The sequence below is a fragment of the Desmodus rotundus genome, chromosome 9, assembly GCF_022682495.2.
Source record: "Desmodus rotundus isolate HL8 chromosome 9, HLdesRot8A.1, whole genome shotgun sequence".
Taxonomy (NCBI): Eukaryota; Metazoa; Chordata; class Mammalia; order Chiroptera; family Phyllostomidae; genus Desmodus; species Desmodus rotundus.
This window is the reverse complement of record NC_071395.1, coordinates 39,920,882-39,943,990: the sequence shown is the minus strand read 5'-3', so window position 1 is coordinate 39,943,990 and position 23,109 is coordinate 39,920,882. Positions and strand designations below refer to the sequence as shown.

Here is a 23,109-nt window from a genome sequence, read left to right as displayed (position 1 = left end):
ATCAGGGCAGGTATCAAAGGCTGCAGAACATCCCAACAGACACCTGTTGGTTGGAACTTTTGTGCAGGAAGTGACAGGCCACAGGTTCATAGGTGGGTGTTCCTCTCAGTGTGGTAGTTTGTAATGTTGAGCAAGTGGGAACCGATTAAATTCTGCAGGTTGGACACAGGCAAATGGTCTCATAATGGTGATCTCCATTTCAGAAAGTACCAAATTGCACACATAGAGGAAAGACTGGAAGAAAGCAGTTGACCTCAGGACCTTTGCACTAGCTGTTTCTCCTGCTTGGAACACTGTTCTCATAGGTGTTTGTATGTCTGATTTGCTGTCTTCTCCAGGTCCTCTGAGGAGTACCCCAGGCCGCTCCCTCCAGGCTTCTAGAGCCTCACTGTGCATTTTCTCTTTTTGGAATCTCTCAGCACTGTCCAGTGTTACGTGTTTGACAGTAATGGTTTCCCTATGAGTGTCTGTCTCCCTCACTTGTCTTGTGGGCAGGAGAGCTGGCTCTGCGTGCTGTGTCCCCATTACCCTGGCACATAGTAGGTACCAAAACATGTTTGTAGAAAGAATGAGTGAAAATGACCACATGCTCACATTTTCTCTCCAGTAAAGGGGTGGGTTATAGGCAGCTTTTATTTTCTTCTTTAGGCTGATTTTCTCTCATTTTCTGCTGCATGTGCCTATTTTAAAATTAGAATAAAAGTTATTTTGAAAAAACAATTACCCACAAATGTCCCAGCTGCAGGGGCTGATGTGATCTAGCCCCATGCTTCTCCCCAAGGGCAGCTGCCTCCTGGTGTATGTAGAGGACATATCAGCTGAATGTTTGGGGGCTTCTGGGGTCAGCCCTCAAGGGCACTGGATGGCCAAAATAGTCAGGGAGGGCTTCCTGGAGGTGGCAACCCTTAACCTTCCAGTTGCTCAGGCCCAAAACCCTGTAGTCGTCCTTGTGCTTTACTTTATGCCCCACCACTGGTCCTTTGGAGAATTCTGTTGGCTCTGCCTTTAGAATCTATCCAGAGTGTGTCTCTCACTGCTGACCTGAGTATGTGCAGCCACCTCCCCTCTGGCTTCCCCTACCCCTACTTCCCACAGTGCCCTTGCAGTGGCCAGAGGTGCCTGTGAGCACCAGAGTCAGGTCCTGCTCCTCTTCTGCCCACTGCCCTCTGGGACTTCTACCTCCCAAGGGGTAAAAGCCCAAGTCCTTCCCTGGGGGGGCCCACAAGTGACCTGCCCTCATCCCCTTCCCGCCTTTCCTCACCTCCCTCCTCTCTCCCCCTCGCTCACTCTGCTCCCAGCTCCTCACTCTGCTCCCAGCTCCGGCCACTCGGTCCTGCCCCAGAGCCAGGACTGCCCTTCCTCCAAACACTCGCAGTAATTTCCCGCGATAACTTCTTACCTGCTCTTCTCAGGTCACATGTCACCACCTCACTCCTGGGCCTCCCTTTTTAAGACTGCCTCCCACCCCACCCTTTGCTTCATCCATCTTCATAGCGCTTACTACTCATTGACCCTTGGTGTATTTTATTTTTTCTGTTTCCCTTCCACTGCCCCCACTGGGGGGAGCATCAGCTCCGCAAGGGCAGGGACCCTTGCCAGCCTTAGTCACTGCGTGCCTCAGCCAGTCCTGGCGCACAGAAGGTGCTCAGAAATTCCTGTTTAAAAAAGGGTGAGTGCAGACGCCTGCTTTGTGATGAAGGCATCGCACACTGTCGCCCTCAGGGGAGAATAAGGTCAGAGAAGGCTGTCCTGGGTGAGGAGGGCCTGGCTGTTCATGTGGAGGTTTATGTGAACCCCCTGCTGCTGGGTGCGGGGGCGGGGGGGGGGGGGGTGGCCCAGGTGTGCTCTCTGATCAAGGCAGAGACCCCGCCCAGCCCTCGGAGGCCACAGTCTGGTGGCAGAGGCAGGTCTGTGACCAGGCAGTTAACGTGTGGGGTGATTAGAGCCATGATCGGGGGGACATTCAGGGGCTGTGCGGGCGGGGTGCCCAGCTGCGGTAGACTAGATGCAGGCCTCGTTCCTGGCCCGGATCTGTCCCACCCCTACCACGGGGGTGCTCTGTTCCCAGCCCACTGTGGTCACTGCCACTGCGTGGAGGCAAGCGGTCATCTTCAGGCAGTCGTGGGCCACAGGCCCTTAGAAGTCAGGGCCAGCTGGGGAGGGGCTGGCAGGTCCTCAGCCAGCATCCCCTGGGTCCTAGACAACCCAGAGACAGGCACTTCAGCCCCAGGTCACATAGCCTTGGATGTCCTGACATCTCGGGTTCCTCGAGCACTGTTGTGTGCCTGGTTTTTATTACAGATGGGAAAACTGAGGCCTGGAGGTGCAGGTTTTTCCTTGAGGTCACATGGAATGTGCTTGGATTCATTCCTGGGTGTGTATGAGCCCTGTGCCTGGGCCATCCACCCACAAATGCAAGCAAAGCACCCACTGTGTTGGTGGCATTTCCTGAGGGCCCACTGTGTGCCCTCCTAAGCTGGGTAAAGTAACACTGCTTGATTCCACATCTTGTTGACCCAGAGCACCTCCTGTGTATTCCACATAGTGCTGGGGTTCCAGGTATTATACCTGTTGAAGCACCTACTATGTGCCTCCCACAGTTGGGGCTGTGGGGGAGTGGCGATACTGGAGTATCTTGTGTTTAGGAGCACCCACTGTGTGCTCTGTAGAGTCCACATCCAGACATTCACAGAAAACCTGTGCCCCTGGTGCTTTGAGAACTCCAGTGCAGGCCTCCGCAGTGCTAGGGGAGGTGGCATTATACAGTTTTGCACAGGGGGGAACTGAGGCACAGGTCAGGAAGGGACAGATCACCAAGCCTATGGTGCTGGGGAGAGATGGGGAATGCATCCCCTGCAGCAGCCATAGCAGAGTATGGATGGGCCACCGTGGGAAGTGAGTTTCCCTGAACCCTTATCAGGGCCTCCTCTGGGCTCCCACAGCTGCCTGTGTGTCCCCATCAAAGCCCTTGTCCTTTGCCCCTGGATACTTTAAATTTGAAGTAATTCCTCCATTTGTCGTTTTGCTGCTCCAGGCCTCCTGCAGCATTGTGGGTAAGGGCTCATTCTCTGGACCCAAACCTTGGTTCCAGCCCATGCTCTTCCTGACCTTGGGCAAGTAACCTCTCTATTCCACCCTTTGGAGAATGGGAGTGATGTGGGTGTGACTTCAGCAGGCACAGCACTTGGTATACACTAGGAGCTCAATACATGTTAGCTATGGGATTCATTCTGAGCATTAATGGTGGAACAAGTGGCATTTTCACCAGGGACCTGGGCTCTCCATCCGGTCTCCGCCCCTCCCCAACACCTCCCAAGCTCCCAGAACCGAGGGGCCTCCAGTTCCCTGCCTCAACCCTGGAGTTTTCAAACTCTCACCGGGGCAGAAGCGCAGCCCGGATTGGCTGCCTGGGTGGGGCCACCCCTCCCGCCCCTCCCTCTCCCCCCACCCCTCCCTCTCCCCCCACCCTCCTTTCCACCCACCCCTGTGGATCGGGTGTCTTCGGCCTGGCATGGTGGCCCCATCTGTTTCCAATCTGGGCCTGCGCTCTCCGCCCCCTTCTTAGGGTTGTGCCTAGGGTGGGGGCCTTTGCCACCGTGTCCCCCATTCATTTCTCCAGACCCCAACCGGAGCCCAGCAGGAGGGCAGCCTCTTTGTGCTTGCGCCCCTCCCCCACCCTCTGGGTCTTTCTGTGTCTAGGGGGCGCGGCCTCTGCCAACCTACTCAGACTGGGAGGGACTCCTGCCCCCTATCCGACCTCCAGTATTCGGGTGTGTTTGGGGAGCCCTCTGCTGCGGAGTCTGGCATCCAGCCCCTTCATCCGTTGCCATGGTCACGATCAGCGCCTGGAAAGGGGGGGTAGCAGGATAGGGGTTCCCTCAGCCATCAGGTTTCCGAAGGGGCGGGCCTCAGGACGCTCCCTCATGCTTGTGCTTGTGCGAGGGCACAGTAACCCCCTTTAATGCTTTCCCCACACAGGAACCCCATGGAGGCTTCCAAAGCCCCCAGATGGGGCTCCCCCGCTGGTCCCCCGCCCCACTTCCGTCAGGAGCCCCGCCCCCAGGTCGCCCCGCCCCAGGCCTCGCCCCCAGGCCGAGCTCTTTGGGCCAGGGCCTCTCCCAAGTCTTCCCTGCGCGCCGCGGTAGCGCTCAGGGTGGACGAGGGACGGAGGGACCAGCTGCAACGGGGCGGGCCCCAGTTTCTAAGCCGCTGGGTGAGTGCACCTGGGATCTTCTTGCATGTCGAGGGCCAGTCTGCGCTGAGCTTTGTTTCCCTCCTTGTCCCTGCTCTAGGCTCCGGTGAGGGGGTACTCTCGCGGGCCCCCACTCGCCCCCTCCCCGCACGGGCCTGGCCCAGCCAAGCAAGCTCCCGGGCCATCTCTAGCTCCGACACTGCCTGGCGCTCCCCCATTCAGGCCTGTAGTTCTCACTTTGGAAAACTCTTGACCGTTATGCTCTGTAGGGTAGGGTCCCCTCCCCCGCCTGGCCCCCAGCCTTTTCTCCTCCCCCACCTTCTGGGGGCGGAGCTAGGCTGGGAAGCCTTAGCTGCCAGCCCCAGGGCGCTCTGCTGGGGGCGGGGGCTTCTGATTTTTCCTTCAGGACCTAGTCGGGACCTAGTCGGTGGAGGAGGCGGCAGGACCAAGGGGGTGGGGTGGGGGGGTAGGTAGCTGTGATCTCTGCTCTTAGCCACCCCTAAAACTAAGTGAAAGTTTCCCACTCTCCATTTGCCCCGTGCCCTTCTGGCCTGTGGACCCCGGTTGACGCTGTATCTGATTGAGGCTTTAATAAACGGGAGGGTCAGGGCCAGCATATCAGCGCCCACCTACTCACCTGCCATTCCTGTCCCCAAGCTCCATGCCTTTGTACATCCCATTATCTATCGCCCACCAAACCCGTGCCTCGGCAACCCCTATTATTGCCTGAGAGTCCTGCTTTCCAAGAGTCCTTCTTAGACGTGGGCCACTCCCGAGGAACTGCCTGCAACTCCCCAGTAAGGGGCCCAGCCCCCCAAGTCCTGCCTGCCCTTCCTGGAGTTCCACGTCTGCCCCTTACGGCTCAAGCTGACTGCCAGAGCACATGTAAGTTGCAGCTGGCGGAGTGCTGGTGTTGGCCTCCCCTGCCTGCAGTGTCTCCTGGCCTCAGTTTTCCCTTCTGCAATGGACATGATCATAGGAATGCTGTGGGTTAAAGTGCCAAGTTGTGCCGGGGGCCTTGCCATGTTCCCATGGTGGGGAGAAGGCCCCTCACCTAGAGGTTGACAGGCCCATAATGGGAGCAGAGCTGTGATAGGAGACACAGGGTGCTGGGGGAGATCAGAGGGGCTCCTGATCCAGCCTGGGACATCGGGTCAGGGGGGCTCCCTGGAAGAGGTGACAGCTCCGCTGAGACCTAGTGATAAGTGTGATGGCTGAGGCTTGGTGGGGAAGGAGAAAGGATGTGCTGGGCGAAGGAACAACTTGTACAAATAACCCCCGTGTGAGCCAGTGAGCAGTGAGTAGGGCAGCAGGGCTCCAGCAGGGCACCGGGGGTGTGACATGATGGGGTCAGCATTCTGGAGGCTGTTGGGAGTCAGGATGTTAGTGGATGAGAGCCATGGGAGACTTTAGAGCAGAAGAGGGACAGAGTCAGACACAGCCACTCCCAGCCCCAAGAGTGTCAGAGCTGAGCTGAGGAACGGTCCTGGGGTCGGGGGATAGGTGGCCTCAGCTTGAAGGATGAGTGGACAGGTGGGCCAGCTGGGGAAGGGTCTACCTGTTAGGGGGACCCGTGTTGAGAAAGGTCCAGAGGCCCCAGGCAGACCAGTACATTCTGGGAACGACCGTAACCTTTGGAAAGGGGCTGCAGGGTGAGCCGACAGTCAGATCCTGAAGGTCCCAGAATGCTGAGCAGACCATCCTGGAGAGTGTGAGATCTTGGTATCTCAAGCTCCCCCATGAAACCAATGTTGGGGGACATGCTGGCAGAAGCGAGTCTGGCAGCCTGGGCACTCGGGGAGTGTGGAGCCTGGGCTCGAAGGAGAACCACTCTCCAACCTCAAAGCCCAGCCCAGTGCCCTCCATGCTGTGTGACCCTCGGCAAGCAGCAGCCTCTCTCTGAGCTTCCTTTTTCTCATCTGGCAAACAGAAAGAAGCTCAAGGAACATTTAAGAGGGTGTGGCACACTGGGACACCCTGCTGAGATGACTGATTTCTCCCTCTGGGGCTGGGCCTGGCTCCCTATCTGCCCTGCCCATCCACTCCTGGTTTTGGGGACAGCACCTAATACAAATCGATATTCAATTAAAGGCAGAGCCCTCTCCCCAGTCCCAGCCTGTTCCAGGAAGGTGGTGGGGCTGGCCCAGCACTGGGTCTGTGTCCCTATGAGGGTACACTGAGGCCCTAAGAGGAAAAAGGGCTTAGGTGGAGACTTTCCAGCCCACTAGTGACTCAGAGCTAGAGCTTGGACCCTGCTGGGCACTTTGGGGACACAGTTATCCAGCGAGGCTGGGAACCCAGCCCCTGCCCTTGAGAGGCTCTGAAGTACTATAAAAGGGGCTCCACGCAGCAGCAAAGGCTGTTGGCCCAGAAGTGAGGCGGTGGGGAGGGGTAAGTGTGTGTGTGGGGGGGGGTGTAAGGGCAGAGAGGTGGTCCATCCAGGTGTCCTGAAGCCCCACTGCCAGCACCACCGCCTTCCCTGCCCCCGGCCTAAGGCCAGGGGAGGCCTCCTGAAGGTCAGAGTTGCACAAATTAGCCCCCTTAGGACAGGATTATCCTTAGTCTGGCAGGGGGCAGCCTCTGGGCATCCTCTGGCCCCAGAAGACCCTGCCTCATGCGGATGACACAGCCTGTTTGCTGCGAAGTTCTGGGTCATAATCATGCCTTTATATTCCCTGCTCTGCGTGGGTACACAAAGCCAGCTATGGGATCATGTGACCCACGCCCCAGTGCCTGCTTGGAATGGGTGCCCACTCGTCCCCCATTAGCACAGTCTAGGAGCCCCCAGTGGTTGCCCAGCAAAGCTGTATCAGGCCTTAAGAAGGTCATCCACTTTCCTAAGATCACATAGTAGCCGAGGAACGACACAGTCATGTGATTAAATGTGGGCTCTGGACCCAGGGTTCAGAGGGGCCAGGATCCAGCTGGGGGCCTCGGGCAAGTCCCCGGGGGCTCCTCTGTAAGCCTCAGTTTCCTCATCCCAGCTGGCTGCTGGGAGCAGATGGCAAACAGCTCAGCACCTGGTGCAGAGGAAACTCTCAGCTGACAGCTGGGCGGGACCCTCCCTGGCCCCTGGGTTCCAGGTCCGAGGCTGCTCCTTTCCTTCCTTCCCACCCCTGACCCAGCCTCATGTGTAGCCCGTTATTTCCTGCAACTCCTATGGGTGGCTCTTCCCTTCTTAACAGCCACAAGGTCCCCCAGGAACTTGGGGATCACAGCACCATGCAGCCCCAATGCACCTGCCTCCGTTTCCCTTTCTCGACAGCACAGGGCTGGTGTCCCAGGCTGCTTTCCTGAAAGAGGTGCAGGGAGGAGGCTTGGCCAGATGCCAACCTGGCCACGTCCCTCCCCACCCAGAACTGCTAAGGGCTCCTTGCTGTCCTGTGTCTCTGCCCTAATCTCTTCTCCTCTCCCTCCCAGGACCTCTAGGTGCTGCTTCTTGCTGTTTCCTTGTGTGGGTGACACCTCCCCATTCCCATTCATGCTTAATTTTTAGCCGAGTAATGTTGTTAACATTAAATCTGGAGGCAGAGAGATCCAGGCGGAGGGAACAGCCAATGCAAAGGTCCTGAAGCAGGACCATGCCTGATTGGTTGGAGCAATAGTGAGGAGGCCTGTGTGGCTGGAGCAGGTGAGCGAGGAGGCGAGGGCAGGGAGGGGATGGGGCAGGTTGTGCAAGAGCTCATGGGCTGGGGGAGGACCTGGGCTTTTACCCCAAGGGCCGTGGGTAGCCCAGAAGGGCTGTGGACTGAGGAGGGATGAGACCTGAGTCAGATGCTCACAGGCGCCCTCTGGCTTCGGGGTTAGGACAGACTGGGGAGTGAGGGTGGGAGTGCATTGGCCCGGGGAGGTGATGATGGGGCAGGGCCAGGTAGAGGCAGAAGAGGAAAAAGTAACAAGTGAGCAGATTTGGGACAGATTTTGGAGGCAGAGCTGACAGGGCTTTTTAATATTCTCTGGTCCCTTACAAAAGACCCCACACTTGGGTCTTTTAGAAAGCAGTTGCTGGCAAGAGGGTCCCGGGCTTTTTGGGGACTTAACCACTGTCATAGCAAGTTCCTCCAGGATGCACGGGGGCTTAAGAGACACTGGTACTTTTTAGCTTCTGTGTGGTGACTGGCCCTCTCCTCTCTGAGCCTGTCCCATGCCTCCCAGCCCCATTTCAGCCTTGTCATCCAGGCCTTGAAAAACCCCCAACACTGTGTCCTCTCCTTCCCCACCCCCCAACCCCTGACCCCAGCAGGCTGGTTCAGGGGAGTCAGCAGCTCATGGCCTGGCTCTGCCTGCACCTGGTTCAGCCCCATCCTGCCCAGACATCGACAAGGCATGGGCCCAGCAAGGCCGGGGCTGTGGGAGCCAGGGGGTAATTTGGAGCTGCCTTATTTAGAAGGCACTGCCCCTGGCTCCCATGGGGCGTGGAGAGTGGGGGGAGCAGCTGCGGCCGGGGCCCCCATACACCAGGCCTTCTGTGCAGGTGGCCCCTCCCCGTGCCAGCTGGTACTCTAGGTGAGGAGACTGAGGCTGGAACAGAGATGTCACTCCCCTGCGAGTCCATGGTAGGCTGGGTGGCCCTGGGTTTGAGCTGCTCTGTACTGCAGGCTTGCTCTGCTGCCTTGGTTTCCCCAGAGGCTCTCTGAGGGCTTACCCAGCTATCCCAAGTGGTCTGGGGCAGAGCCCCCCTTCTCAGATGTGGCCAAGCCAATGTGCATCTGTGGATGGGGCCAGCTGCTGCGGACACCCTGGCCACAGCTGGGTCTCCACCTTCCCCATTAACCACTTTCGCTCTTAAAGGGCCCATGGCTGGGGTGCAAGGTGAGGGCCTGTGTGCTCAAGGTTCCAGTTCCCCAACTACCCAGTCCCCACCTGGTCGTGTCTGAGTGTGCATCTGTAGTCTGTGTACACGCCTGTCTGTCTGCCTCTGTGTGGATGAGAGGGATCTGGCTTTGCATGTCTGGGTTTGGTGGAAGTGTGGCTTGTGGCCTGCGAGGCCTGTCTCCGTGCACGCGGTGGAGTCCGCGGCCTGTGTGTTAGGTTTCCTCGCCTGTGCACCACGGGACTCTGACCTAACTCCATGTTTATGTTTGCCTGCAGCTCAGTCGTGTAGCCGGATTGTTTGCGTGGCCATGACCCTGTGTGTGGCTCTTTTGTCTGACTCTGTGTGTGTGTCTGAGGTCTGATTTTGTACCTGTCTGCTCTCATAGTCTGACTGTGTACAGGTTTCATTTGCCTGCCTTTGCGTGTGGGCCCCCCAACATTGCCAGACTGTGTGTATACATCCGTTGGCTGTTTCTCGTCTGCCCGCCTGTCTGTGGTCTGACTGTGTGTAATGCCTGTCCGCGGTTTGACTGTACAGGCATCCTTCTCTGGGCCTGGTCTGAATGCACGTCAGTCACTGAGCAGGTTGAGCCCCCCTACCCCAGCCCCCCAGCCCAGCTTCCCACCCTCCACCCCGGGCCATGACCTGGCCACCACCCAGTCTTCCCCTGGGGCCGTTCCGTGGCTGGGCGAGGTGACCGCAGCTGGGTATTTTGGGAGCCAGATGACAGGGGCTGCCCCGTCATTATGTAGCACCCGTTCCTGTGGCCATAGTTCAGACCCACCCAGGGCATGCTCTGGGTTGGGTGCAGGGCTGACCTGGCTAGAGGGCCTTGTCCTTGGGTCTCTCCCTGCCCCTCCCTAGCCCTCTGTCCTGACGCTGGCCAAAGTGGAGCCTAGGGAGGGGCCAGCCCCGGGTTCTGCCCATGCAACAAGGGACCCCTCTGCCTTTAGAAGAGTGTAGATTCTTGTAGGAGAAACAGACACTGAGAGATGAGCATTCCATTTAATTTACAAACTGGTGTATATGTTGTGGAGGATGATCTTAGTCATTTCTTAGGCTGTGGGACATAGAATGAGGCGGGATGGCTGACCTTCGAGTGGCAAGGGCATTCTGGAGAAAGTGACAACTGAGCTGAGACTTGTCATGTGGTAGTGGGGAGGAGGGGGACAGCACTTCTGGCAGAGGGCACAGTAGGGGCAAAGGCTGGCAGGAGGAGACTGAGCTCAGGCTGTGTGGCTGTCAGCAGGAGTGGCTTCCTCTGGGGGCAACGGGAGCCACAGCAGGTGCTAGAGCAGGGCAGGGACCAACAGGTTGTGCTGGAAGATCTGACTGTTGGTCTTGTTGGCTAGGACTGTGTCCTTCTGGAGTTCCAGGCTGTGAGCGGGAAAAATTGGGTTTTCAGAGCCAATTCTAGAGCTGGTGTTCAATCCTGGTTTGGGGCTTGGCTGGAGTCAGGGGCTTTGTCCAGGCTTGGGGGCTCAGCTGGGTGTTGGGGCTGTCTTGGTTTTGGCTGCTGTAACAGCACCAGAGAGGGGGCGGGGGTGCTTATAAACAACAGACACTTATTTTTCATGGTTCTGGGGGCTGGAAGTCCAAGATCAAGGTGCTGGCAGATCTGGTGTCCGGTGAGAGTGAGCCTCCTGGTTCATAGATGTCTTCCCGCTCTGTCCTCACCTCGCAGAAGGGGTGAGGGAGCGCTCTGGGGCCTCTGTTATCAGGGCACAAACCCACCCTCGTGACCCCGTCACCTCCCAGAGGCCCCACCTCCTAATACCATCCACTGGGAGTCAGGATTGCAACATGCGTTTGGGGGAGCAACTCACACATTCAGTCTGTAGTAGAGGCTTGGCACTTTCTTTCCACCCTCGTCACTCTGTGACCCTCCCCAGTTGTCCTGTAACCCCATCTTTTCCACCTCTGACTCCTCCACTTCCCCATGGTCCTCCTGCTGCCTCCCCCATGAGGGCCCTCCAGATTCCCCTGTTCCCGTCTCATGGCCCCTCTGTTGTCTCTGCAGACACTGTCTCGTCTGACGCTCGGCTCAAGGCCTCTCTGTGAGGGACTGGGGCCACCCCCCCTCCAGGCTGGAGGTTGGAGGTTGCAGGTCACTGCCAAACATGGCGCCTGCCTGGGGAACTGGCATGACATCTGTGATTGGCCCCGTGGGCCTCCTCGTGGTCTTGCTGGTTGGAGGCTGCGCAGCAGAAGGTAAGAGCCGGGCACGGGGGGCGGTGTGTGTGAGTGAATATGTGGCCTCTCCAGGGCTCCTGGTTTTGCCAAGTGGAGCGCTAAGGCCGAGAGATTCAGAGGTAAATAATGATGACGGAATTAATAAAGCAGTAACAGTGATGATGACATCCGCTTCCCCAGCATCAACTCTGCACCAAACCCAGTGCTGAATACAGACTACCTGCTTCATCTTCCTCCAGCCTCTCAAAACCCAGCACGCCAGTTCTGTTTACCTTCCACATTTTCCAGTGAGGGAAACTGAGGCTCAGATAGGCAGCGACTTAACTTGAAGTCCCTCACTCCTGAGTTCAAGTTCCTTTGCCGCAGGTAGAAAACCAGCACCTAGGTGGTAGACACACAGGCATCAAACCTTCCAGGCAGAGCCAGGGGGTGCTTCTTAGGAAAGAGAGGGCGTTAGAGGTGGGGCTTCATGGGTGTATAGGAGTTCGCTGATGGAAAGGGAATTCCTGGTGAAGGTGTGAGCACATGGAGTTTGGGGATGGGCAGGGCTGCATTTCGACAGTAACATGGAGAGGATGAGCATCAATCAACTGCGGGCCTACACCAAGACCCAGCTCACTGTGAGGGGCCTAGAGGAGGCATCACTCAGCCCCATGGGGACACAGGGTGGGGCCAGAAGGGAAGGAAACTGGGATCTTTGAGCAGACTGGTTTTGCCAAATACCTGCTGTGTGGCCTTGGACGAGCAACTCAGCTGTCGTTCCCACCTTGCCTGAATGAGACCCATGACGCTATCCCTGTCCCAGCCTTCCTGTGCCGAGGACACGTGATAAGACCCTGCATGGTGCCTGGCACAGAGTAGGTGCACAATCCCATGTTGCCACAAGCCCAGTAGCTACTGCTGCTCAGCGAGAACACCCGAGACTCACACACCTACCTCGTCCATTGGCACGTTTTCTGTAACACATTCAGGTCAGCTGCCACAGTCTGAAGAGGTGAATGCTTTTATTGTCGTCCCCGTTGTACTGATGGGGAAACTGAGGCACGGCCAGGCTACAGTACAGCCAGGAAGGGGCCATGCTCAGATTTGAGCCAGGGCTGCCTGGTCCCAAGCCCGAGTTCCTGGCTGTGGTATGAAACTGCCGCCGGCCCAAGGCCAGGAGCGGCTGGCTGGGACCTGTCCAGCCGCCACCCTGGGCTCCCTGGCGCGGGAATGGTGCACTAAAGGTACTAAGAATTTTTAGTTGTTTTTTTAAAAATGATATGCAGCCATTTTTTTTAAAGATTTTATTTATTTTTAGAGAGAGGGGGAGGGAAGGAGAAAGGGAGGGAAGCGTGAATGTGTGGTTGCCTCTCACGTGCCCTATATTGGGGACTTTCCCCCGTGGGCACTGCTGACATTATTGAGTTCTGGTCACTCTCTGTGGAGGAGGGCCACCCCGGGCACTGTGGCGGGCTGAGCAGCATCCCTGGCCCCACCCACTTGGTGCCAGGAGCTCCCCCAAAATGATAATGGGCACTGGTTTAGGCCCAAGGGCAAAACAAACATCTGGCCCCTTTCAGAGCTGCTGATCTCTTAGGGGAGAGACACTGAGGGTATTGAGTTGGGGGTGTGCCTGAGAGCAAGACCAGTCCAACGGGAGAGGAGGCCATGGGGGAGACCATGGTGAGCAGTGGCATCTGAGCCGACCTGAGGGAGCTCAGGCGTGCACTCAGTGGTATCCAGGGGAAGGGTCCCAAGCAGAGGGATGCAGCCTGGTTTGTTGGAGGAGCGGAGAGAGGACGGGAGGGTTGGGGTGGGGGGGACGGGGCAGGTTCCACAGAGCTGTGTGGGCTTGGGGAAGACTTGGGTTTTTACTCCTAGGCAGGTAGCAGCCCTGGAGGGCTATGGGTAGAGGGGCTATACCTGACTCAGGTGCTCACTGGCACCCTCTGGTGGCTCCTCTGGGGAGGACAGAGACCATAGGAGCTGAGGGACTAGGTGGGCAACGATGGAGTGTGACCCAGGATGTCAGCACCTGGCATGTAGTGGGAGCTGCTCAGTGGGTGTTCCCTTCGTGGTCCCTTAATTGCTGTGACTATATTGCTGTATGTTTTGGTAGCGGTCTGGGGTCAAACCCAGGTCTCCATCTTCAGGGCTGGGGCATCTCGGCGCCAGTAGGTGGGTCTGTTTAGCAGGAGCCCTGTCGTCTGGGGCCCAGCAGGGAGCTATGGGCACCATGATTGGCACTGCCAGCTTCAGGGAGTGGTCCAGGTCCTTAGGGAGCCATTTCGGGTGGGGCTGTGAGGCTTCGAAGGGCCTGGGGGAGCTGCCGAAGCATTCGCCAGCCAGTGCCAAGAAGAGTGACTTCTGCTGTGGAAATGGTTCCTGGTCTGGGGGGCCGGTCCAGGCGGGGCTGAGGGGACGGCGAGCGGGTGGGTCTCGGGTCTGGCACCAGACTCTTCTCTGCAGAATCTGAAATGGAGAAACCGCAACCAGGCCTTTCCCAGCCTCCGCGCTGTTGACATCGCCACTCAGTCTCTTCACCTAAGAAGTGGGGACCCCTGGAGTGTTCTCAGTCTGGGAACCCACAGCCCCTTTTACCCAGCGTGCTGTTTGCAGGGCTTGAGAGGTGGGCAGGATCTGGTTGGAATCCTTGCTCTTTGCCATTCACGAGTTGGATGACCCTAGGTGGGTCGCTCACCCCTCTGAGCCTCGGTTTTGCCTGTCGGTAGCGCGGGCGTGAGAGCAGCGCCGAGCCCCACTGGGCCCAGCACAAAGGCAGCACTTGCTGGCGCAGGCTGCAGCCATACCCAGTGCATGTTTCTTGTGTCCGGGGCTCCTTTGCCAGGAAGAAGAGGGGAGAGAATGAGAGAATCCAAGCGTCCACAAGGAATTTTCTAGTGGGGGGTGCGGCAGGTAGAGTTCTCCTGGGCTGGCTGGGATCCTGGAGCCCTCTGGAGAGAGGCCAAAAGGACACTGCTGCAGAGAGGGGGAGCCCGGGAGCCAGTGGACAGCTTCACGGGGCCTGGTGTTAATGGGCATCAAAGAGCCCCATTTCCAAGGGTCGCTGCACACAGAGAGGAGGTATGATGGGGTCCCGGGGAGTGGGGCTGCCTGCACACACCTGCCATATGGCACATAGTCAGGTATTTCAGCCCAGCGGGATCAGGGCCGTGATGGGGGACATCCAGGCAGTGGTGGGGACAGAGGGGCTCTTGACCCGGCCTGCCGTAACCTGGGGAGCCTCCCTGGCTAGACGCTGGCCCAGCTGAGGTTGGAGCTGCCAGATGAAGGGAGGAGGAATGGACTCCAGGAGGAACAGCAGGGCTCCTGGTTTGTCTCCTTCCCTGGATTGGCGGGTGTAGGGGTGTGTTCCGACTCTGATAAATAGCAATGTCTCCTGCAGCTGCTCTGCCCTTCCGTCCAGCAGCTCTCAGGGAGTATTGTCCCAGAAGTAAGATTCTTGACCTGGCTGCAGTGACTTTCCCCGTGACCTTGGCTGGGGACCCATATGGCTCCCATCGCCATTCCTGAGGCTTGGAGTAGGAGTGGCAGACAGTCAGGGCCGGTGAGGCAGGCCCAGCCCTTGCTCAGTGTGGAGCAAAACATCTAAATCAGGCTCAAGGCCTGGAGGTGATTAAGAGCACTGATGTAGTCTCAAGGACAGAGAGACGCAGGTTCAAATCTGGGTGCTGTCATTTCTCAGCTCTGTGACCTTGTGCCAGGTTGTTAACCTTCCTGAATCTGTAGAGTCCCATCTGTACAATGGGACCAGCAGTCACTGCCTCAGAGGGATACACAGGAATTGACTGAGGTCACTCAGGCCGCACGCAGTGGTCTACTGATTTTTAAGAGAGATGGCCAGTGGGGACACACGATCACATCAGTGGGAGTAGAGCCTCAAGTGACGGAGGCGAGGCCGGTCAGATCTCCAAGATGGACACCCTTTTTTGTTCAGAGCCTAGCCTGAGCCATGGGTGGGATGAACTGGGGCCTGTGAGCACCCACACTTGGGACCTGAAGCTCCCTTGAGCTTCTCGGGGCTTCTGAGCAGCCAGAACTTTCCAGCTCGTGGCCCTCCGCAGATTTGTGGGGCTCAGACCCAGTCTTGCTACAGTTCGAATTGTTTAGCCCCTTTTCTGCCTCTCCTCAGACCCCAAACTTTTACTCAATAGTTTCTCTAATCAGCTCACCTTTTCACTTAGTCCTTTTAAAAATATTTTAGACCTGGCTGGCATAGCTCAGTAGATGGAGCGTGGGCCTATGAACCAAAGGGTTGCCAGTTTGATTCCCAGTCAGGGCACGTGCCTGGGTTGTGGGCCAGGTCCCCAGTAGGGGGTTGTGAGAGGCAACCACACATTGATGTTTCTTTCTCCCTCCCTTCCCCTCTGTCTATAAAAATAAATAAAATATTTTAAAAATTGTTATAAATTTATCTTTAAATAGTTCTTTAAGAAGTATCAAGATATAAAGCTTCCTTCTGCCTGTGTCCAGCCACATGGTTTCTGTCCCTGGAGGTAACCACTGCTTCTTTATTTTGATTGATTGATTGATTTTGAGACAGAGAGAGACATCGATTTGTTGTTCCACTTATTGATGCATTCACTGGTTGATTCTTGTATGTGCCCTGACTGGGGATCAAGCCCACAACCGTGGCCTATCGGGACAGTGCTGTAACCAACTGAGCGTCTAACCAACTGAGCTACCCGGCCAGGGCCAGCAGCCACTGCTCCTACACACACACACACACACACACACACACACACACACACACGGCATGTGCAGTCATCTACGTGGGGAACCTGGCCTGCAACCCAGGCATGTACCCTGACTGGGAATCAAACCAGCAACCTTTTGATGCTCAAGCCAGCACTCAATCCACTGAGCCACACCAGCCAGGGCTCATTTCACTACATGTTTTGTTGTTTTTTCCCTAATGGTTCCTCTGAAAAGCATCCTTGTTCCTTTTTACAGTGGCATAGTATTCCACTTCACTAACAGCCCAGTACTCATGTAATTATTCCCTTTAGGTGGGATATGTAGATTACTCTCCTCCAGACTTTGTAAGTATGTTTCAGCCCTTAAGTCTGCTGGTAACAATCTCAGAAGTAACTGAATTCATTTTATGGGATACACTGTAGCAGGACTGTGAGGAGAAATCCAGTATCCCTTTAGGCAATTCAAAGGCTTCTGTGAAAAGTCAATAAAAAGGAAACAATGTTATCGAACTCTGGCTGGACACTGCAGCCTGTGCTGGGTGCAGAGTTGAGGCTGTCTGTTCAGAAACGTTAAAGACATAGTAATTCCCACTTGACACTTTCTTGGAAAGGCTGCATGAGGTCATTGTGGGGGCAGAGTCAGCATGGGTCCAGGAGCCAGCCTGGTTCGAATCCCTCCTCAGCCACTGGCTGGCTGCATGTCTGAAGCAAGTGCCTGGTCTGGTCAGTGCCTCCGCTTCCTCATGTGTGAAATGGGAATTTTGATGGCCTCGCCCCTCAGCGCTGTCAGAAGGATTAGATGTTACTAATCTTAAATGTTACCAACCTGCTTGGTGCCTCAGTTTCTCCATGTGTCTCACCAGGGGATTAGACCAAGTTATCTCCTAAATCTTTTTAGGACTAAGGACCCTTCAGAGTTTGGCTGGTTGCCACTGGGGGCCTCCAGGTGCTGAATTTGGAGACCTCAGAATTCAGGGGTCTCCCCTTCCACTATCCCCTGTGGCACTGAGTGGGTGAGCCCATGAGGTTGTGTCCACATAGACGTGTGTGTGGCTGTTACGTCCAGGTGGTGGTGGGGTGGGGTGGGGCTATGTAGAGCCCGGGGTAACCACAGGTGCCTTGGCAGGGAGAGGGGGCCATTCGATGGCAGCATTTCTTCACCTTCCTCCTCCTCTCTCAGCCCTTCTGTCGGCCCCATGTGGTAGCTCCATGGCCGGGCAGGGTATGGGGTGTATGTTTGCGTGTGAGGTCCTGGCCACTTACCTGGGCCCACTGGAGCCCCTCTTTTTCCTGCTCTCCCCCCAGAACCCCCCAGGTTCATCAAAGAGCCCAAAGACCAGATTGGCGTGTCGGGAGGTGTGGCCTCCTTTGTGTGTCAGGCCACGGGCGACCCCAAACCACGGGTGACCTGGAACAAGAAGGGAAAGAAGGTCAACTCGCAGCGCTTTGAGGTGAGCTGGGTTGAGGGGAGGCAGCCTGGGGCCAGTGCCCCCCAGAGCCGCAGCAGCTCAGTCACGGAAGACGCCGCAGGAACATTCCCCAGGCATAATGTGGGCAGCCAGGGCCCTCTCCCACCCACTCCCTGCCATGCGACCCTCCCACCCCCCGCCGCCCCCCGTCTGCCCTGTGAGGGCCCTGCCAGTCCGGCTCGCTCTGCCGCCTTCATGTCGTGTGGTCTCAAACAGCGCCCTGTCTTCTCTGAGTTTTATCTTGCACTCCACAGACTCACACCCAACACTGGTGCTCACAGAAGGGCATCGGCACACGTGCGCACGACTAGATGTGCATCCGTCCGCATCCCACACACCTTCCCATGCTGGTCACACAGACTTCCCGTGCTGGTCACATACCCACATACACACGGTACTCTACTGGTACACACCCAGGCCCAGTTTTCTGCCGCTAGTGCATATGCATGGGACAGGGTATGTATCACCCCCCAGTGCTTCTCCCTGGACCCCTGGGGCCCCAGCCTCGCCTTGACCTTTCTCCCCTGCCCACGGCAGACGATCGAGTTTGATGGGAGTGCGGGGGCCGTGCTGAGGATCCAGCCGCTGCGGACACCCCGGGACGAGAATGTGTACGAGTGCGTGGCCCAGAACTCAGTTGGGGAGATCACAGTTCATGCCAAGCTCACTGTCCTCCGAGGTACCGGGTTCCCCCCGTGCGGGGGTGGAGGGAATGGGGCTCTCTCAGCCTTGGGGACAAACACCAGAGGCATCCGTGAAAGTCTCACTTTGGATCTCTTTGGGAAGTTTCTCTTTGGGAGACCTCAGTCTGCCTTCTCTAGCCCGTAACACCACTGAGCCCAGAGCCTACTGTGATAGGATCTAGCAGGCCTTTGCAGCAAAGAGGAGTGTTAAGAGACTAGAGTTATCCTCATTTTTTTATATGAATCATGCTCTACTGATTACAAGAGGCTGACCAAACCCAAACTGGTTCAAGTAAGAAAGAGAATTTATTGGTTCATGTAATTAAAATGTAAGCAGAGTACCAGCTTCAGGTTCAGCTGGATCCAGGAGCTCAAACAGTGTTCTCAGAGCTCACTCTCTCTCTGCCTCTGGGGTTGTTGCCTTCCACATCAACTGCATCCTCAGTGAGATGCCTCTTAGTACCTCCAGGCTTCCAAGCCACCAACCAAAAGGGAGGACCACATGACCCAAGACTGATGCACATTGGCCCAGCTTGACCATGCCTGAGCCATTTACTGGGGCAGGAGGAACAATCAGGATAATTGGTAGAGCTCCTTCCCTGGAGTCCAGGGTGTGTCAGCTGCTTAGACAGTGTCAGTAAGGTGTGGTTTCCCCAAAGGAATTGAGGAGGAATAGCTGCTGGACAGGCAGAAACAGCTGCCCCCACTTCCCCTTACATTCACACGGATCCTTTGGGAACACTGCTTCGCTGGGCCCTTTGCGAGCCTCTTTCAAGTGGGCTGGGAGCACCAGAAAACTGCTTCCTCACTATAAAACAGCAGCATCAGACAGCCCTGCCACAAATTCCTACCCAGCAGCTCTCGGCTGCCTTCTGTGTTGCAAGGTGGTTTTAGCCCCGGCGGGGCCTGCAACTTGAGTTCAAATCCTGGTGCTGCCACTCTGAAGCTGTGTGACCTTGGACAAGTTAATGAAACTCTGAGGTGCAGTCTCCTCACCCCTGGAATAGGATAAGGATGATGCTCAGCACAAGGGGTGGTTTCATGAATCACCTGCATGGGCGATGCCAGTGAGAGACTCGCACAGTGTTCCACAGGGAATGAGCACTTGGTCAAGTCTGTCTGTCTGTCTGATGTGATTATTACTGTCATTGTTGTCACTCTGGCATGAACAAAACAGTGTGGCCACCAACCATTCTGCAGCTCTCTCTCAGGTGACTGAGTTGCCCCTGTCACCTGCAGGGGTGCCCTGACCCTCTCTGTTCTATAAGTATGAGCCACCGTGCAGTTAGGTGGGAGGTGGCCCCACATGTGGCTCCCCTGGTGGCATTCTTCCAATGTCCACCAGGGCAGCAAAGCTGTGGTCAGCTTGGAGCCCTGGGAAGAGGCATCCCATTGGCCCCAGGGAAACTTTGTCCCAGACCCTGGTGTGTGACCTCTGCGGGGTCCCTCACTCAGAAGGCTCTGCTGTGACCACATAAAAATTCTTAATGATGTTTTCACCGCAAGCCCCATCGTCTCATTTTATGTGGGTCCTAGAGCCCGTCCTGTGGGGGATGGAAGGAGGAGCAGGGAGGAGTCCGCAGCCTGGGCTGCCTTGCCCCTTCCTGGCAGATATTTTTGCCCTGACCTTTCCCGGGCACAGACAGAACAGTCTGCCTTCCCTCACCCAGGGCCAGCCTCCATTGTAAGGGCTCAGAGAGTTAAAAGAACAAGCTGTGAATCTATTAAGTGCCATGGGTATCTGGGAAAGCTACGTGTCTGCTCCCTGTCCCCCGTCAAGGCCTCCTTGGCATCTCTGTGTGCTCCAGCTGCTAGAGGACGTGGTGCTTGGGGCTGGGCACCCAGCCCAGGGTGTTTGACCCAGGAACGCCTAGCCTCCCCAGCTCCGGGCCCTGAGCCCCAGTCCCCACCCCTGGCTGAACGAGGAAGGTCTGAGCTGCTGGGCTCAGTTTTCCCCGCCTCTCCCTCCCTCCCCTGTCATCTGATTGTGGACTCCACTCACGCCTCCCACGCCGTTGTTTTAATTAAACTCCGAGGAATAGGGCACAATGTGGTACGCGATGAACATTTTTGTTTAATTAGGAGCTCTCAGTAACGTCAGGCAGCCACGGCCTCCCCCAGCACCCACATGCCTGCTCCCACCCTGGCTGGGTGCCACCCACACTCACTCACGGGGACCCCAACAGAGTTGCATGTACACGGGAAGTGCATGCACATGGGGCGTGCGTGGGGTGTGGGTGCATGCATGGGTGTACGTGCATGCACGCACAGGAGACAGGAGCACAGAGGAACGCTGCAGACCCAGCCTCCAGCATGTACAGGCCAGAGCACCAAGAATTGAGGCTCAGTTATTTTGGCCTTAACTCTAGTGACGTCATCAGTACCAAGGAGAACCACCTCAGGTAGGGTTCTGCTGCCCCCTCGGGCCCCGGTAGGTCCAGGCCCAGTTTGAAGGTTCTGCAACTGCCATCCCAGCCTCCTCTTGGTGCAGCCAGGCCTGAGTGCAAATCCTAGGCTACCATGTTCTGGCTGTATGACCTGGGGCAGGCCTGTGTCTGTCTGAGCCTCAGTTTCCCCCTCTGAAGGAAGCCCCCTCTCTGAGGAGGGCACAGGCTAGTACACAGTTAGCATTCAGGATTTGGGACTGGGGCCTCTTGTCCTCTGTGCAACAAGCCCTGCGTGGGCCACAACCACAGCCCTCTCATTCCACTGGGGAAATAAGGGGCCTGCTGTGGGTCCTGGCCGGGGCGGCCAGTCCCCGAGCTCTCCCCTGGAGGGGTGGCATGCGATAACCAGGCCTCTGCCCTGTTTCTCCTGTCTCTGCCCGCAGAGGACCAGCTGCCCCCTGGTTTCCCCAACATCGACATGGGTCCCCAGCTGAAGGTGGTGGAGCGCACACGGACGGCCACGATGCTGTGTGCTGCCAGCGGCAACCCTGACCCCGAGATCACCTGGTTCAAGGACTTCCTGCCCGTGGACCCCAGCGCCAGCAACGGGCGCATCAAGCAGCTGAGATCAGGTGAGTGCAGGTGGGCAGGAGGACCTGGGAGCCACAGAAGGCAGCAGAGGGAGTGCGGTAGCTCCAGGGCCCAAGCCCCGTGCACTAACAGGAGACGGAAAGGCAGAGATGATGGGCAGCCATGGAGGCGCTGCTGGTGGGGAGAATGTCTGCAGAGCTGAACCAATGGGGATATGGATATGATGGGGCGTAGACTGGCCGGGGTGGTGGAGAGCTGTGGTGGACGGTAGGAGGAGAGTTCTTTAATGCCTGAGTGGGCACACAGTGGGCCCAGTGGAGGCCCCAGGGCCACAGTGTCTCTAGTGCCCAGCAGTGGGTTCCCAGCAAGGCATGAGTAGTTGCAGGTGATAGAAAGCCACAGAGGATGGTGGCTATCTGCAGTCTACCAGCAGTGGGGACAAAAGGGGGACAGGCAACCAGAGGTGATGGGAGGCCATCTTCAATGCCTAACCACTGGGTTTATAATGAGGGGCAGTCAAGGTAATGGAGAGCCATGGGAGGTGGCACAGGGAGAGGGTCTCCTATGCTGAAGTAGTAAACATGTCCAGAGGAGGTAGTGAGCCCTAGACAGATAAGGTATGGGGAACCATAGAGAGCTGCAGGGGTAGAGTATCTCCAAGACCGAAGCCGTTGAGGAAGTTAAGGGGCAAAGACCGGCAGCCTAGCCTGCTTGTCTAGGCCCTGGCTGGGCTAGGGGGCCTTGGGACAGAGCACAGTGACTTGGTCACCTTAGGGATTCAGGGATGGGTGATTCCACAGCTGTGTCTCAGCATAGCACCCATATGCCCCGTCTGTGAGTCCACATGTTGGGGGGTGCTGTGTGTGTATTGTGTTCATTTTCCCCCCGCTTCACGCTATGTCCATATGTGTGTGTCTGGGCCCTCTGTGCTGGTCTGACCTCAGGGCGCACGCAGGCCGCGCCTGTGGCACGTGGGTTCACCCCTGCCCCAGGGCGCAGCTTCTGTCTGCACAGCTCAGCCACACGCATACCCACGTTGCCGGTCCTCCCTGGGCAGGCTCTCCACGTGCCTGCGTCTCAGGCCAGAGCCCCTAGTCCTTGCGTGTGCAGACATGCGGTAGGGTTGTGGCCGTGTGCACTCACGCGTGTTTCAGTGTGTCGTGAGTACGCACGTTGGAACGCATCTCATTTTGCTCTCTCCCCTTCCTCTGAGGACTCCACCTCGGAGCCACCCATGCCTGAAGGCCTCCCAGTCGTCCCCAGTGCCCCTCCTCGCTGCCCAGCTGCATCTGCTGAGGAGCCTGTCTGCCCACCCTGTGCTTTCTGCTCCCCTCCCCGGGGAAGACCTCAGCTCTGCAAAAGGGCAGACATTCATGTCTTCAGCCCAGAATTTCTGTACTGAGGAGAGAGCCTGACCCCTCCCAATCTATCTGGGGATACTTGGAGCTTTGGGGGTTCAGCTGGGGGAATGATGGCCACCTAGAGAATCCAGTTGCTTTTCTGTTGGCTTCCACCATCATCTCCCCAGTGTAGCGAAACCATGAAAAGCACAGGCCTCAGGGCCGGGTGGCCTAGGTCAGATGTCAGCTGTGTCCTCGAGCAGGTCCTCTCTGGGTCTCAGCATCCCTGTAACAGGTGCCTACTCCCTGACGTTGTTGTGAGGGCCCAGGACAGAATGCCTGGCACGTAATGGGTGCTCATTGAACATAAGCTGCTTTATTGATCATAATGGATCTGATTATTCTGACTCCCCCTCCCCACCCTGCTGCCGTGAGTGTATAGGCTTCTGCATAACTGCCCGTTAATGATCCTGTTCTCTTTTTCTTGTCCCTCTGTTGTAAACGTTCAGAAACTTTTGGTAAGTCTCATGTCTTCACCGTGTCAGCAACTAACGTTCCCCCTTTGATCCCCTGCCCCTTCCCCCCAGACTAACAGCCACTGTGACAGTAACTGTGACCCACTCTACGTGGCATGTTTACTAACCCAGTCGTCTCCACCAGCACTCCCCACCGGCCACCGAGTCTTTCCCAGCCAGGCCCCAAGGAGCTACAGAGAGAGGACCCCCAAAGGAAAAGAGG

At 57.0% G+C, this 23,109-nt stretch overlaps 1 protein-coding gene across 16 annotated transcripts in view; it reads left to right on the top strand.

The window, feature by feature from the left end:
* The window catches only part of PTPRS (protein tyrosine phosphatase receptor type S), a 95,987-nt gene that overhangs the window by 26,387 nt on the left and 46,491 nt on the right, over positions 1-23,109 (top strand). For 12 of the 16 annotated variants that reach the window (XM_053910964.1, XM_053910962.1, XM_053910958.1 and 9 more), the window contains 4 exons: positions 11,029-11,219; positions 17,207-17,352; positions 17,908-18,049; positions 20,884-21,072. In XM_053910964.1, coding sequence (XP_053766939.1) covers positions 11,129-11,219; positions 17,207-17,352; positions 17,908-18,049; positions 20,884-21,072 — 568 coding nt within the window. In that variant the 5' untranslated portion in view covers positions 11,029-11,128. Of the gene's footprint in view, positions 1-4,092; positions 4,214-11,025; positions 11,220-17,206; positions 17,353-17,907; positions 18,050-20,883; positions 21,073-23,109 lie in introns of those variants that run through there. The other 4 variants (XM_053910965.1, XM_053910963.1, XM_053910959.1 and 1 more) reach the window with 2 other exon arrangements.